Consider the following 15,339-nt stretch of genomic DNA (forward strand, 5'->3'; position numbering starts at 1 on the left):
TGGTGAGGCATAGATGGATCTGTCATCATTGGGGGGAAAATCAAACCCTACAGGTCTTCCCTAGCTAGGACAGACATCTTGTACCCATGGGGACAAATTCTGCCCTGAAAGGGAAAATAAGTACAGCATCTCCTGCTCACCTCACCATCCGCCTCAGAATCCCCCTCCTACTGGAGGACTAAGCACAGCTACCTCCATCTTTATCTTGCTCTCTGTTTATATCTACCTCTCCACCCACAACCATTTCTAACTCTCCTTCTCGCTCCCATAATCACACATTCTCCCTGAAAAGCCTCATCTTTCCTTCACGCTATTGAACATTTTCCTTGATTTTACCTGCTTTTTATCCCCAATTGCCATCTTGTCTCATCGCGGCAACTCCCCAACGGACATGGGAGGCGAAGATCGAGTCCTGCGTCCTCCGAACATGACCTGCCAAACCGCGCTTCTTAACATCCGCCCGCTTAACCCGGAAGCCAGCCGCACCAATGTGTTGGAGGAAAAAACGTTCACCTGACTACCAAGGTCAGCCTGCACGTGCCCGGCCACAAGGAGTCGCTAGAGCACGATGGGCCAAGTAAAGCCCTCATGGCGAAACCCGCCCCTAACCCGGAGGGCGCTGGGTCAATTGTGCTCCACCCTATGGGACTCCCGATCACGGCCAGTTGTGATCCTGCCCATGATCGAACCTGGGTCTATAGTGACACCTCAAGCACTGCGATGCAGTGCCTTAGACCACTGTGCCCACTCGGGAGGCCTCCCTTAACTCTATTTTCATTCCAATGTCATCCTCTACATCAATCCCTCTCTAGCGTCGCCCCGTCACAAATATTTACCAGTCTTTCTCTTTTTCCATCCAAGTCTCACTTCCCTCTCAAAATATTATTCTCTCTCTCTGCATCTGTCCCCTCGCTTCAAGTCACACCTCTGTACTAGCTGGTTGTGCTGGCCGCTCCGAAAAGGGGCTTTGACAGTTGCTGCAGATATCTGACAGGCCATCGAAAGAGACGTCAAGCACATGACAGAGACCCACGGCTGGACAGACGGGCAGGGAGAGGGGGACAAGGGGGAAGCGGGGTAGAGGAGAGAGGAAGTGATACACTTCGATAGAGCGAGAGGGATGAGAGAAAATGAGAGACCGACAGAGACACCTCAAAAGCTCAGAAGTTAAGCTCACAGAACCCTTCCCATTCCAGTAGAATAACACCCCCTCGATTCAGATCAGAGGAACACAAACCAGACCTGATCCAATCCAGTTACACTCACCCTAATCTCATTAGCCACTCAATTACATAATTATTGTTTCCTTCACATGAGTGGTATGTAAAAATAACAAACTGTGCTCCTTTATCAAAGGGGTAGTGTGCAGAGCTGCTGGAATTAGTGTCAGTCTCCCAGGCTGAGTTCCACATGGCACTCTATTCCCTATGTCCCCATAGGGCTCTGGTTAAAAGCAGTGCACTATAGAGAATAAAGTGCAATTAGGAATACACTCCCTGTCCCAGCCCTTCACAGCAGGGCATAATGAGGCCTAATGAAGACAGAGGTTTAGCGAGGGAGAGCAACAGAGAGAGATGGGGGATTTGGAGAGAGGGGGGTTTACAGATGGGGAGTGAGAGGGGGAGATGGTGTTAGATAAGGGAGAGAGCGAGAGGGGTTTAGAGAGGGGGGGAATAGAGAGGGAGCCCGAGAGAGGGGATGAGAGGGGTGAGAGGGGCTTACAGAGCGAGAGAGAGAGGTTACAGTGCCAGAATACCTGACCACTGTGACTGACCCAAAATTAAGGAAAGCTTTTAACTATGTACAGACCGAAAGTGAGCAAAGCCTTGCTATTGAGAGAGGCCACTGAAGGCAGACCTGGCTCTCAAGAGAAGGCAGGCTATGTGCACACTGCTCACACAATGAGGTGGAAACTGAGCTGCACTTCCTAACCTCCTGCCAAATATATGACCACAGAGACACATATTTCCCTCATTACACAGAACTACAAAGAATTTGAAAACAAATCCAATTTTGATAAACTCCCATATCTACTGGGTGAAATACCACAGTGTGCAATTACAGCATCAATATTTGTGACCGGTTGCCACAAGAAAAGGGCAACCAGTGAACAAACACCATTGTAAATACAACCTATATTTATGTTTATTATTTTCCCTTTTGTAACTATTTGCACATTATTACAACACTGTATATATGCATAATATGACATTTGAAATGTCTTTATTCTTTTGAAACTTTAGTGAGTGTAATGCTTACGGTTAATTTGTTCATGATCTATTTCACTTGCTTTGACAATGTGAACACATGTTTCCCATGCCAATAAAGCCCTTGAATTGAGAAGAGAGGAGAGAGATGTAGGGGATGTTGAGGGAGGCTTGGCTTTGTTGTCCTCACACCATTTACATTCTAAGAACTCTGCCAGTTTCAGGTATTTCAACCCAGCCTTCTCTAAACACCTCTACAGTCGTGAACTTTCTGGCCTCCCCAGTTTCTCAGTTCAGTTCAAAACATGCTTTCATTCCTTACTCAATTCACGTATCTGAGAGACACAGAGACTAAGGCGAGAATGGCCGTCGAGGGGGAGTAAGAGCTCAGTTTGCCTTGCCCTCAGCTGGCTCATGTCATTGGTTACCTTGTAAAACCTGTTGTCTGTCTCTGACCCACGGTAGCATCTCAATGAGCCTCCACTCACCATCTCTGGGCCTGTATTCATAAAGACTCAAAGAGAAGGATGGCTGATCAAGGATCAGTTTTGCTTTACAGATCCTAATGAATACAATTATATGGACAGGGGAGACCTGGGCCTGTATCCACAAAGCGTCTCAGAGTAGGAGTACTGATCTAAGGTCAGGTCCAAATAATCTTATTCATTATGATCTTAAAGGCTAACCTGATCCTAGATCAACCCTCCTACTTTGAGAGGCTTTGTGAATACAGGCCCTGAACTCTCAAACCTATTAGAGCTAGACACATACAATCGTCAACCCCTTTCTGAAGCTCCTAGGCCATCTATACTCCCACTTCTGTTCTGTTGCTCCTAGGCCATCTCTACTCCCACTTCTGTTCATATAACACAAAGAAATCAATAATAGATGGTGTATTTTCACCCCTAGTATTCCCCACCCCTAGCTAAAAAGGTTAAGACATTGTTGCCTAACAGCTCCGTTCTGGGCTTTGGCCTGGCACCGACTGGTACATACAGTCCAATCTGACAGTCGCAGGCTTTTAATCGCAGGCTTTTTCCCAAAATGGAACCCTATTCCCCATTTAGTGCACTATTTTTTTGGACTAGAGCCCTATAGGTCCACCCTATGGGCACTGGTCAAAAGTAGTGCACTATATAGGGAATAGGGTGCCATTTGGGATGCGAACAAAGTCCCCTGATCCTGAGGGACCCCTGTAGGGAGAGGTGGTCATGTGATCGTCTATATGTGGCATGGGTGGCGGGTGGGAATGGGTGAGGAGTCATAGGTCAGATATTAGATTCATCCAGCAATCTTCTCCAGCTGAATGCCAGGCATCTGACAGGTTGACACCACACAGTTTACCAAGGTCCCTATTCTCCTAACACACATCACACTCTCTTCTTACAAACCCAGACAGCCCAGGACTGATGTCCTAGGTGTAGGAAGTTGGCTGAAGGGTGACAAAGGTTTCAGGCTTTTAAGTAAGTGAACCTCCAGTTTTAAAATGTGGTACTTAATGGTCTCCAAGACATTTAAACGGAAGCTCGTCGGGCGTATGAATTCACTGTGTCTTAGCAACAGTTCAGGATGGTGAGCACAGGAATTCCTAGGACCAGGTTGTCAGGAAGAGCAGCAGACATCCCAAATAGCACCCTATAATCCCAATATAATGCACTATAATCCCTATATTTTCACCAGTGCCCAAAAGTAGGGTACTGTATAGGGAATAGGGTACAATTTTGGATGCAGAATCATTGTCGGTCTTAACGACCCCTTCATATTCTCCCAGGTTCTCACAGGACACATAGCTTTCAGTTCAGCCTCCTCTTCAGTTCTCACCCAGAGTCCTGCCAGCTCTCTAGTCAAAACGTCACCAGTCTGGAATCTCAATGGAGAGAGAAAGCAAATGTGTGCGCCCAGGTGGTGAAACCAGAGGAACCCTGTGAACGGTGCTGTCTCTGCATCTCTGGTTCAGCTGCTGCAGCGTAAGCTTGAGAGAGAGAGACTGAAGGGGGGTGTCCTCGGAAGAGCTTTTGGGTAGAAGTTGCCCATATGCACAGATCTACGATCAATTTGGCCTCCCCAAATGCTAGCGTTTGAGAGAAGGGGGGCCTGAAGAGGGCGCATGAGGACACTGACATAGTCGAGGGCTACTTCACTTCCTTTCCTATACATGTAACCCTGCACAAAGGGACCCTCTCTAGAAATTAGATCTGCACCCAACTTCACAGCTAAGCTATAGGGATATTAGCACTCAATGTATGCAGCAGCACTGTGTGGCTCAAGTCAATTCTGATAGTTTTTTATGTATTTATTTAGCACTCTTACCAAGTAAATTGACTGAGAACACATTCTCATTTACTGCAACGACCTGGGGAATAGTTACGGGGGGTGGGGGGGTTTGAATGAGCCAATTGGAAGCTGGGGAGATTGAGTGTCCATGATGGAATGAGGGGTCAGTTTGGTCATTTAGACAGGACACTGAGGTTAACACCCCTACTCTCACTATAACTACCATGGGATATTCAGTGACCACGGAGAGTCAGGACCGATTAACATCCCAGCCAATATACAGGACCCTGTTCCCAATCACTGCCCTATAGACAAGAGGAAAGACTTCCTCCTACTGGCCCTCCAACACCACTTCCAGCAGCATCTGGTCTCCCATCCATGGACCGACCAGGACCGACCCTGCTTAGCTTCAGAGACGAGCAGTGGGATGCAGAGTTGAATGCTGCTGGTTGGTGGCTCCCTGGCACAGCATAATTCCTGTACAGCCATACTGTAGTTATTATCATGCTATGTGACTATTGTAATTAAATCACACAAATGCATACCTCAGGGTATAATAACATTGAGGGGGAGATCTGTTCAGTTAGGCAGATACAGCTAATAAAATTCATATGAAAACAGACTTACTCAAACCCAAAGTGCATACACACGCACAGAAACATGTAGGCAATTGTAGGGACTCGCGCCATATAGAGTACTGTTGATGAGTAGAGCAAGTCAGACTTGGCTAGTGGATTTGTGCGTGTGTGCGTGTGTGCGTGTGCGTGTGCGTGTGTGTGTGTTAGAATGACAGGAGATGAGCAGGCAGTGGGATGCCTTCATTCTCAGCTGCGATTCAGGAGGGGGGGGGGGGGTGAGCAAGAGAGTAGCAGACAACCCCCTCTCTCCCGTCTGTAAGAACAGTCCATGAGACACTCGGAGGGCCTGGCATCTGAAACAAGGAACTTCCTCTCGCTCAGCTCTGAGTTAGGCTCCACTAACATCAGAGGAATATCACCAGTACTGACTGAGTACCAGCCAGGAATGATCTTTAAATGGGGGAGAACCAGGGTCGTGATGGTCCACACAGCAAGCACTGTGTGAGTACATACATACCATACATACCATACCATACCATACATACATAACATACAAGAGACGGCAAAAGAAAGACCACAAGAGAGTGAGGGATAGCAAGAGGAGTGCCTGCACTAAGGTGTATTGCTGTGTATGTAGGCCTACATGTCTGTGTGTACAGTAGCATAAGGAAAGAGGAGTGCATTAGAATATGTATATGTGGCCCTCCTTGGGTTTCCCCTCTGGTGTAAACACAGGGTGACACTGGCAGAGACAGCTGGGCTTGTCTAAACAACCCCAGGGTAAAACACTAGGGATGACAGGGCAAGACACTGAGGAGGACACACACACTCCTTCCCCTTAATCAGTTCTGTCAGAGGAGAGCCTTATACATCAGCTACATAGAGTTCTAACTAACATACACTAGAGCAAGACAGGACGAGGAGTGGCTGGCTGTCTGACTGGAGGACGAGGAGTGGCTGGCTGTCTGACTGGAGGACGAGGAGTGGCTGGCTGTCTGACTGGAGGACGAGGAGTGGCTGGCTGTCTGACTGGAGGAGGAGGAGTGGCTGGCTGTCTGACTGGAGGACGAGGAGTGGCTGGCTGTCTGACTGGAGGACGAGGAGTGGCTGGCTGTCTGACTGGAGGACGAGGAGTGGCTGGCTGTCTGACTGGAGGACGAGGAGTGGCTGGCTGTCTGACTGGAGGACGAGGAGTGGCTGGCTGTCTGACTGGAGGACGAGGAGTGGCTGGCTGTCTGACTGGAGGACGAGGAGTGGCTGGCTGTCTGACTGGAGGACGAGGAGTGGCTGGCTGTCTGACTGGAGGACGAGGAGTGGCTGGCTGTCTGACTGGAGGACGAGGAGTGGCTGGCTGTCTGACTGGAGGACGAGGAGTGGCTGGCTGTCTGACTGGAGGGAGTGGCTGGCTGTCTGACTGGAGGACGAGGAGTGGCTGGCTGTCTGACTGGAGGACGAGGAGTGGCTGGCTGTCTGACTGGAGGACGAGGAGTGGCTGGCTGTCTGACTGGAGGACGAGGAGTGGCTGGCTGTCTGACTGGAGGACGAGGAGTGGCTGGCTGTCTGACTGGAGTGGCTGGCTGTCTGACTGGAGGACGAGGAGTGGCTGGCTGTCTGACTGGAGGACGAGGAGTGGCTGGCTGTCTGACTGGAGGACGAGGAGTGGCTGGCTGTCTGACTGGAGGACGAGGAGTGGCTGGCTGTCTGACTGGAGGACGAGGAGTGGCTGGCTGTCTGACTGGAGGACGAGGAGTGGCTGGCTGTCTGACTGGAGGACGAGGAGTGGCTGGCTGTCTGACTGGAGGACGAGGAGTGGCTGGCTGTCTGACTGGAGGACGAGGAGTGGCTGGCTGTCTGACTGGAGGACGAGGAGTGGCTGGCTGTCTGACTGGAGGACGAGGAGTGGGTTTTAAGGGGGAGGGGGTTCTCTGTCCTCACTGACTCCTGACACTGTCTTGTAGCACAGTGTTTCCAAATTCCACTAACCCCAACTCCACTAACCCCAACAGCCCAACTCCAGTAAGCCCAAAAGGTGTGCTTGTCCAGGGCTACAACAAAAGTGTGTACCATTAGGGGTACAGGAGGACTGGAGTTGTTGTACCGTGACTAGCGTCCCGTCCTTGTTACCAGTTGTAAAAAAAATAATTAATTAAAAAGTGTTTTCTGTGAGTTGTTCTGCCCCCATCACACCAAACTCTAAACCCTGACACACAATCATCAAAGAGGTATGAAAGGAAAGCTGAGTGGTCACCTTAAATCTTTCTGATCAGAGGATGTCACAGCAGAGCTCAATGGAGCTTTGATTATGTTGGAGTAAAAAGCTCCAGATTATGTATGAGTTGCCAAGAGTGTTGTGCCGGGCCCTGTGTAGTTCTGATAAGACCGAGTTTAGGTCTGGCTCTGGATACAAACACAGTTGTGTTCATTAGTGCACACTGTGGAAAAACATTTCAAAACATTGAGCAATTGAAAATTAAAACAAACATTTCTTGTTGGACAAGTTATGTTAACTTCCTGTTTGTTGCACTCTGTTTTAAACCGTTGCCATGTTTCGTACATAGTGAACACAACCCAGCTGTATGGATTCAGAGTGCTGGGAATGACCTCATCTGCCCCAGTGTTATATGAGGAGTTATTGGATTGGATAGGGCTATGTATATATTGTATACACTTGTGCAAAGGGAACTCGAAGCAATGACGGATCACATTAAGAGTGGAAAAGATCTTCCCCAAGTTGTAACTCACAGTTAGCAGAGGTTTATTATGGTAAGGAATATTATGGTTGTCCATAGGCTACACTACTTGCCTTTAAGTTATGGAGAAAAAAAATCTCTAATAAACTGATTCACGTTTTGGTGATACCATTCTGTTTAAGCATTTATTTACTGTCACTAAAAGGCTGCCATAAACTAAACTTGTTCAAAGGAAATGTTCTCTTTACACAATTGGACCTACATTACCTAAACCTCACCGTTACCATGGTTACCACATGGCTATTCAGTCTGGGAAAAAAGACACCCTAAAAAAAGATACAAGAAACACTTACAGGTTTTCCGCGCTGTTGGTCCTTTTGATGGGAGGACATTGAAATTAAATATCCACAGGAAAGGGTTGTTTTCCGACTTTGAGGAGCAGGTAGGTTCAGTCGTTTGTATGTTCAATCTAAAGCACCGCACATGATGCACAATATGTTAACAACAGCCGAATCGAATGTAACAGCACGTTTCCTGCAATCAACTTAAAGTGTTTGTGAAATTTGCCATCTGATTATATGGGACAATGTTCGGTCTGTGGTTGGGTTAAACTCAGCCATCGTTTGTCATGTGCAAATTTGCTTCATTAATGAATATATAAAACCGCAAATACACAGACCAGTGTACTGAAAGTCGGGTTAATATAAGGACAAAAATGAGCGGACAACAGGTAAAGTAAGTTTTTAAAAAAAGAAAAAAGAAATGCAACATTCTGACTAATGGGACTGTTCGTGAATGCTAAGCCTACATGTTAAACACCAGAGTAAATATTCCACTCTGGTTCTAAAAGAGGGTAGGTAGGACCTCCAATATGACTACTCCTGGGCGGGATGTTGTCGTTTTTTTCAAGGGATTCCATTGCACACTGGCCGTAATCGACCATTAAACAACATATTTAGTCAACTAACAATCAGCAAAAAGTGGTAGTTTTTTATCTGAGATGTGTTGGCGTACAAAACAAATGCCTCTACAGGTATCAAGGATTTTAAAGTAGACAAGCAGTAGGCCTACAAATTATTTCCAATTAACAACGCCGGTTTTGGAGAAATTCAATTATAAAGCCGTTCTATCGGGGATTTCATTAAGTTAAGACGGCGGAAATTGAGTGTGAGGTCCCATGTTGTGATGTATTGCGAACGTGTGAGCTAATTGCCAACAAAGCAACTCCACCTGATGAATTAAGAATGACTCAAAAGAAAACGTGGCACGTGCATTATTCAGGAAGTCATGACAATATACAATTAATTGTTTCAATGCAAATATAAGTCATGTAAAAAATTATATGGCAAAGTAAATATACAAATTCAGCTATTGAAAGTGTAAATCCGCGTGCGCAAATGAGATGACTAGGCCCTACAACATTGTATTGAAATACAATTAGGGGTACTTACATGAACGCATGGTAGATGAATGCCCATCCTCGTGGTCTTTCCAGTACGTTATACAAGAAGTTCTGAAACTTTCTGTAGCGCTTGCTGGAGGCTGAGGTGGTCGCCCGGGGTCCAAGACGCCCGGGCAGCGGGGTACCGAGGAGCCCGGTGCGGTGAGAAGGGTGCACGCGCTCCGGGGTCGATGGTTCACTCCTCTCCGTATGAACGGCGGTAAGAGCCACAAACTCAACCCGTCTATCGTCGTTAGGTGCGGGGAGAACCAACATTCTAATGCCACCGTTATTTGATGGGGTGCTTAACATGGTTAAAGTATATCTATATAAGTAATAAATGTAACGGACTTCAGTTTCAATCACCTATTTAACAGTGAGTCCATATCTACATTGGTGATTTAGCCAAATGAATTCGAAGCCATAATCAGGGTGTCTGCATCGGATAATTACTTGGACTAAAGTCTAATTACAGCGAGTCAATTTCTTCCCTCTAAAAGTCTGGGTCTGGACTCTGAATTTAAATTAAGTTATCTAAAAATCAAGTCACAGCCATAAAATAAAATTCGCATGGCATTTTGACAAGTGCGGTATGTAAAACCGTAACCTTAGAGAAACATTGTTGAAACTCAAATGCAAAGTTGTCAAAGGTATTACGCGATAATTCCAAGGACCGTTAAATCTTGGAAAACGAGGTGCAACCGAGTGATGATTACAATATATGTTGGCCGGGGGAACGGTAACTTTATAACCTACCCTATTGCTAATTAGTATAGTCGTCCCCACATGCGCATCTTGCTCGAAATTAGCCTATATGGAAAACACTTAAAGCCCGCAATTGAAAGCTTAAAGCAGACAAGTGTATTTTTTAAAGGACTACAATTAAGTTGGTTAAATAACTATCGATTGAACATTATCGCCCTGCTCTTTTATACAATTATTTACTTATTAATCGCATATGAGGTTCGCTGCTGCACAACATGCCCACTGAACTGACACTCACTCCAGCCGACTTTCCTGAGGAGTCTCGCTGGTCCAGCGCGCTCGTGGTGAGGAGCGGTGAAGACCGTCCGTGAGATATCTAAAATCAAGAGTCAACTTCACTCTAAACTTCTATTATTTCAGAGAGGACTCTCGGGTCACACGCAGCAGAATCAGATTGTCCAGAGATAAATTAGAGGGACCCAGGGCCGTTGCGCTTCCGAAGACTTCGCACGCACAAACCAAAAGCATCTGGCTGTCTTGAACACACGGATTGTATGGGATGGACGCTGAGAGAGGGAGCGAGAATGCGCACGGTGATATTCGGTTGTGTGTAATGTTTGCTCAGTAGCATGAGACAGCTCAGAGGTATTAGACCTAAGTGTTCATATTTTTGATGAGGCTGACAACTTTTCATTTTGGAAATACAGACGCAAACATCACAGTTATGGTATGTTAGTATTTGGAGCTATAATACATGTTTATTTATTGGGCACCACATTGATAGACTTGGTTGTCACACATTTGCCATGCCTTTCAGTTATCAGTGGTGACCAAATCAATTGTTTCAACTTTCTCCTGTCATGAGGCAAGGGCACTGTAGGCCTACAGAGGGAGCCTCAGTGAAAATGTAATGTAGCCTGTGTGTATATGGTCAGTGCTATCTGGCATCCTTGCGACCTCCCTACCCTAACCTTTACCAAATCCTTACCTAACCATTTTAAATGTCAACTTCAATGCGGGGGGTAGGGACGTCCCAAGGACCCCTGCTAGCACGGACCATATGTGTACCATCAGAGCTGTATCCAGGGGTACTGGGCAGGGGACACAAGATAAGAGGGACAGACAGTGGCCTGACCATGGAATTAGAATACTATTATGACATAGCATGACAATAGATCACAGAAAAAACATAGGAATAGAAGAGGAATTCTGGTTATGACACATTTTGACAATAGGAATAGATTGGGAATCCTAGTTCTATGGTCCAGGGATTCTACTTCTACAGTCCTGACATGTAGCACCTGGGGTTATGTGGTTCTGGGCATGACACACATTCTGTGGCTATGACACACAGTGCCCTGCAGAGCGGTGACAGCGGTCACCCGTTTAGACGGGACCTCTCCAGAATGCTTGTGTAAGGTTCCTGTCCTGTTTTGCCACATCATCACGGATCACACTAATGAACAGATGGCAAGCCAACCATCGGTTGTATTCATTAGTGCGCCATATTTAAACTTTTTGCAATGAAAAACCTTTTGTTATTGGACAAGTTCGGGTAGACCTGCCCTGTTTCAGTCAGTGTTCTTCCGTTTGGTGCCTTGTGAATACAACCCATCTCTACTGCAGTGGCAGTACACTCAAAGAGATGGAGAAAACAGTGATTTACAGGACAACCTGTAAACCAACGCACATAAATTAATATATCAGTGGTCTAAAGTGTAAAATACCATATTTGAACAGAAAAACTCACATGAACGAAATGAAATTTCTAGAAGACGTGCTTGAACATATAACTTTGGACCTTCTGTGACACTGGAAAACAAGGAATGTATAGCTTCAGCAACCTACAAAACAAGCATTCATCATTGTCACCATTTTGGTATGTAGCCTAATGGTGCACAATATACACACTCCTGGTCTATTTGATTCTTTTCATTAGTTTATGAAACATGGTTGAGGAATGAGCAGGGGGATGCATGGTGGTGCCACTGCTGTGCTGGAGCTACAAATCTCTAGTGTATTCCCAGGACCCTATGCTTACATAATGCTGAGCGATGTAAAGTTAACTCTTTACATTGCTTCAGAATGCATACAGAGGGCTTTACAAACGTAGTGCAACGTATAGGCAATAGGGTGTAATTTGGGAGGTAGCCTAGCTATGCAGTATGTGCGTTGCTTGGACACTTATTTCCAGACAATTAAGGTCAACTAAAATCTAGCAAGCTATATATCATCCTCGGACGTTGTCATTGGTTTGTTTCACACTAGACTCCATCCATCCCGTGCCTAGGTAAATAATGCCCTGGTTAAGTTCGCTTTGACCAAAAGCTTAGCCTCTATAAAATCAGACATGCATATGTCCCCTGAGCATGCATAGGCTCTCTGGAGGAGGCTCTATAACATTCAACATCTGGGAATACCCCCATACCTTAGTCACAGTGGAGAAGGCATCATCAAAACATTCCTCCCACCATCCCCCCTCTCCCTCTCAGCAGCCTTTCTGTGATTCTCCAGGGGGTTAGGCGGTGACTCCTGAAGTTGAGTCGAGCGAAGCGACGATAGACAGGGCTGATCTGGGCCTGCACCAGGGGATTAACATCAAAGTTTAACCGCGGAAAAGCATCCCACGGACCCTCCACCAACCCTCCAGCTCCCTCTGCTACCCCCTCCACTACCCCACTCCATCAGCCCTCCACCACCCCCTACACTAATCAGTCCACTACCCAGCACCATCTTCACCCAGCTCTCTTATTTAACATGCAGACAGGACAGAATTGGAAAGGACCGGGTCTGGCTGCATGGGCTTCTGACAACACAACAGCTGAGCAAGGTCACAGCACAAATGTGTCATTAGCCGTTCACTAACACACAGACGTGCATGCAAACCCACAGACTCTCTCTCACACTCCAATATTGTACACTTGAGAAGCCGCCACACACACACACACACACACCTATCCAGTGGGGTATTACACAGGCCCACACAATCATAAACACCCATTGTCCTCTTGTCTTGAGCAGGTTGGAATAACTTTGGTTTACACCGTGTAATGTAAGGTGTGAAAGGGGACAGTGTCACCATGTAAGGTAAGGTGTCAAATGGGACAGGTAACCATGTAAGGTAAGGTGTCAAATGGGACAGTGTCACCATGTAAGGTAAGGTGTCAAATGGGACAGTGTCACCATGTAAGGTAAGGTGGCAAAGGGGACAGTGTCACCATGTAAGGTAAGGTGTCAAAGGGGACAGTGTCACCATGTAAGGTTAGGTGTCAAAGGGGACAGGTGTCACCATGTAAGGTAAAGTGTCAAAGGGGACAGGTAACACCATGAAATGTATCAAAGGGGACAGATGGCACCATGTAAGGTGAGGTGTCAAAGGGGACACCGTGTAAGGTAAAGTGTCAAAGGGGACACCGTGTAAGGTAAGGTGTCAAATGGGACAGGTAACCATGTAAGGTAAGGTGTCACAGGGGACAGGTGACACCATGTAAGGTGTCAAAGGGGACAGGTGTCACCATGTAAGGTGAGGTGTCAAAGGGGCCAGGTGACACCATGTAAGGTGTCAAAGGGGACAGGTGACACCATGTAAGGTAAGGTGTCAAAGGGGACAGGTGACACCATGTAAGGTGTCAAAGGGGACAGGTAGACCATGTAATGTAAGGTGTCAAAGGGGACAGGACACACCATGTAATGTGTCAACGGGGACAGGTGACACCATGTAAGGTGTCAAAGGGGACAGGTGACACCATGTAAGGTAAGTTGTCAAAGGGGACAGGTGACACCATGTAAGGTAAGTTGTCAAAGGGGACAGGTCACACAATGAAATGTATCAAAGGGGACAGATGGCACCATGTAAGGTGAGGTGTCAAAGGGGACAAGTAACCATGTAAGGTAAGGTGTCAAATGGGACAGGTGACACCATGTAAGGTGTCAAATGGGACAGGTGACACCATGTAAGGTGTCAAAGGGGACAGGTGTCACCATGTAAGGTGAGGTGTCAAAGGAGACAGGTGACATCATGTAATGTAAGGGGTAAAAGGGGACAGGTGACATCATGTAAGGTAAGTTGTCAAAGGGGACAGGTGACATCATGTAATGTAAGGGGTAAAAGGGGACAGGTGACACCATGTAAGGTGTCAAAGGGGACAGGTGACACCATGTAAGGTAAAGTGTCAAAGGGGACAGGTCACACAATTAAATGTATCAAAGGGGACAGATGGCACCATGTAAGGTGAGGTGTCAAAGGGGACAAGTAACCATGTAAGGTGAGGTGTCAAAGGGGACAGGTGACACCATGTAATGTGTCAACGGGGACAGGTGTCTATATAATGTAAGTTGTCAAAGGGGACAGGTGACACCATGTAAGGTAAGGTATCAAAGGAGACAGGTGACATGTAAGGTAAGTTGTCAAAGGGGACAGGTGACACCATGTAATGTAAGGGGTAAAAGGGGACAGGTGACACCATGTAAGGTAAAGTGTCAAAGGGGACAGGTGACACCATGTAATGTAAGGGGTAAAAGGGGACAGGTGACACCATGTAAGGTAAAGTGTCAAAGGGGACAGGTCACACAATGAAATGTATCAAAGGGGACAGATGGCACCATGTAAGGTGAGGTGTCAAAGGGGACAGGTGACACCATGTAAGGTGTCAAAGGGGACAGGTGACACCATGTAAGGTGAGGTGTCAAAGGGGACAGGTGACACCATGTAAGGTGAGGTGTCAAAGGGGACAGGTGACACCATGTAATGTAACGTGTCAAAGGGGACAGGTGTCTATATAATGTAAGTTGTCAAAGGGGACAGGTGACACCATGTAAGGTAAGGTATCAAAGGAGACAGGTGACATCATGTAAGGTAAAGTGTCAAAGGGGACAGGTCACACAATGAAATGTATCAAAGGGGACAGATGGCACCATGTAAGGTGAGGTGTCAAAGGGGACAGATGGCACCATGTAAGGTGAGGTGTCAAAGGGGACAGGTCACCATGTAAGGTAAGGTGTCAAAGGGGACAGGTGTCACCATGTAAGGTGAGGTGTCAAAGGGGACAGGTGACACCATGTAAGGTGAGGTGTCAAAGGGGACAGGTGACACCATGTAAGGTAAGGTGTCAAAGGGGACAGGTGACACCATGTAAGGTAAGGTGTCAAAGGGGACAGGTGACACCATGTAAGGTGAGGTGTCAAAGGGGACAGGTGACACCATGTAAGGTAAGGTGTCAAAGGGGACAGGTGACACCATGTAAGGTGAGGTGTCAAAGGGGACAGGTGACACCATGTAAGGTGAGGTGTCAAAGGGGACAGGTGACACCATGTAATGTAAGGCGTCAAAGGGGACAGGGCACACCATGTAATGTGTCAACGGGGACAGGTGTCTATATAATGTAAGTTGTCAAAGGGGACAGGTGAAACCATGTAAGGTAAGGTATCAAAGGAGACAGGTGACA

The 15,339-nt window shown here is 46.8% G+C and overlaps 1 protein-coding gene across 2 annotated transcripts in view; it reads right to left on the reverse strand.

Annotated features, from left to right (window-relative positions):
• Window positions 1-11,088, reverse strand: part of LOC118370982 (potassium voltage-gated channel subfamily KQT member 4-like) — a 100,318-nt gene extending 89,230 nt beyond the window's left edge. Inside the window, exon 1 of one of the 2 annotated variants that reach the window (XM_052469919.1) lies at window positions 9,201-11,088. In XM_052469919.1, the coding sequence (XP_052325879.1) occupies window positions 9,201-9,502 (302 nt within the window). In that variant the 5' untranslated portion in view covers window positions 9,503-11,088. The remainder of the gene's footprint in view (window positions 1-9,200) is intronic. The other variant, XM_052469920.1, reaches the window with a different exon arrangement.
• Window positions 11,089-15,339: the final 4,251 nt, after the last annotated feature.

The sequence above is a fragment of the Oncorhynchus keta genome, chromosome 19, assembly GCF_023373465.1.
Source record: "Oncorhynchus keta strain PuntledgeMale-10-30-2019 chromosome 19, Oket_V2, whole genome shotgun sequence".
Classification (NCBI taxonomy): Eukaryota; Metazoa; Chordata; class Actinopteri; order Salmoniformes; family Salmonidae; genus Oncorhynchus; species Oncorhynchus keta.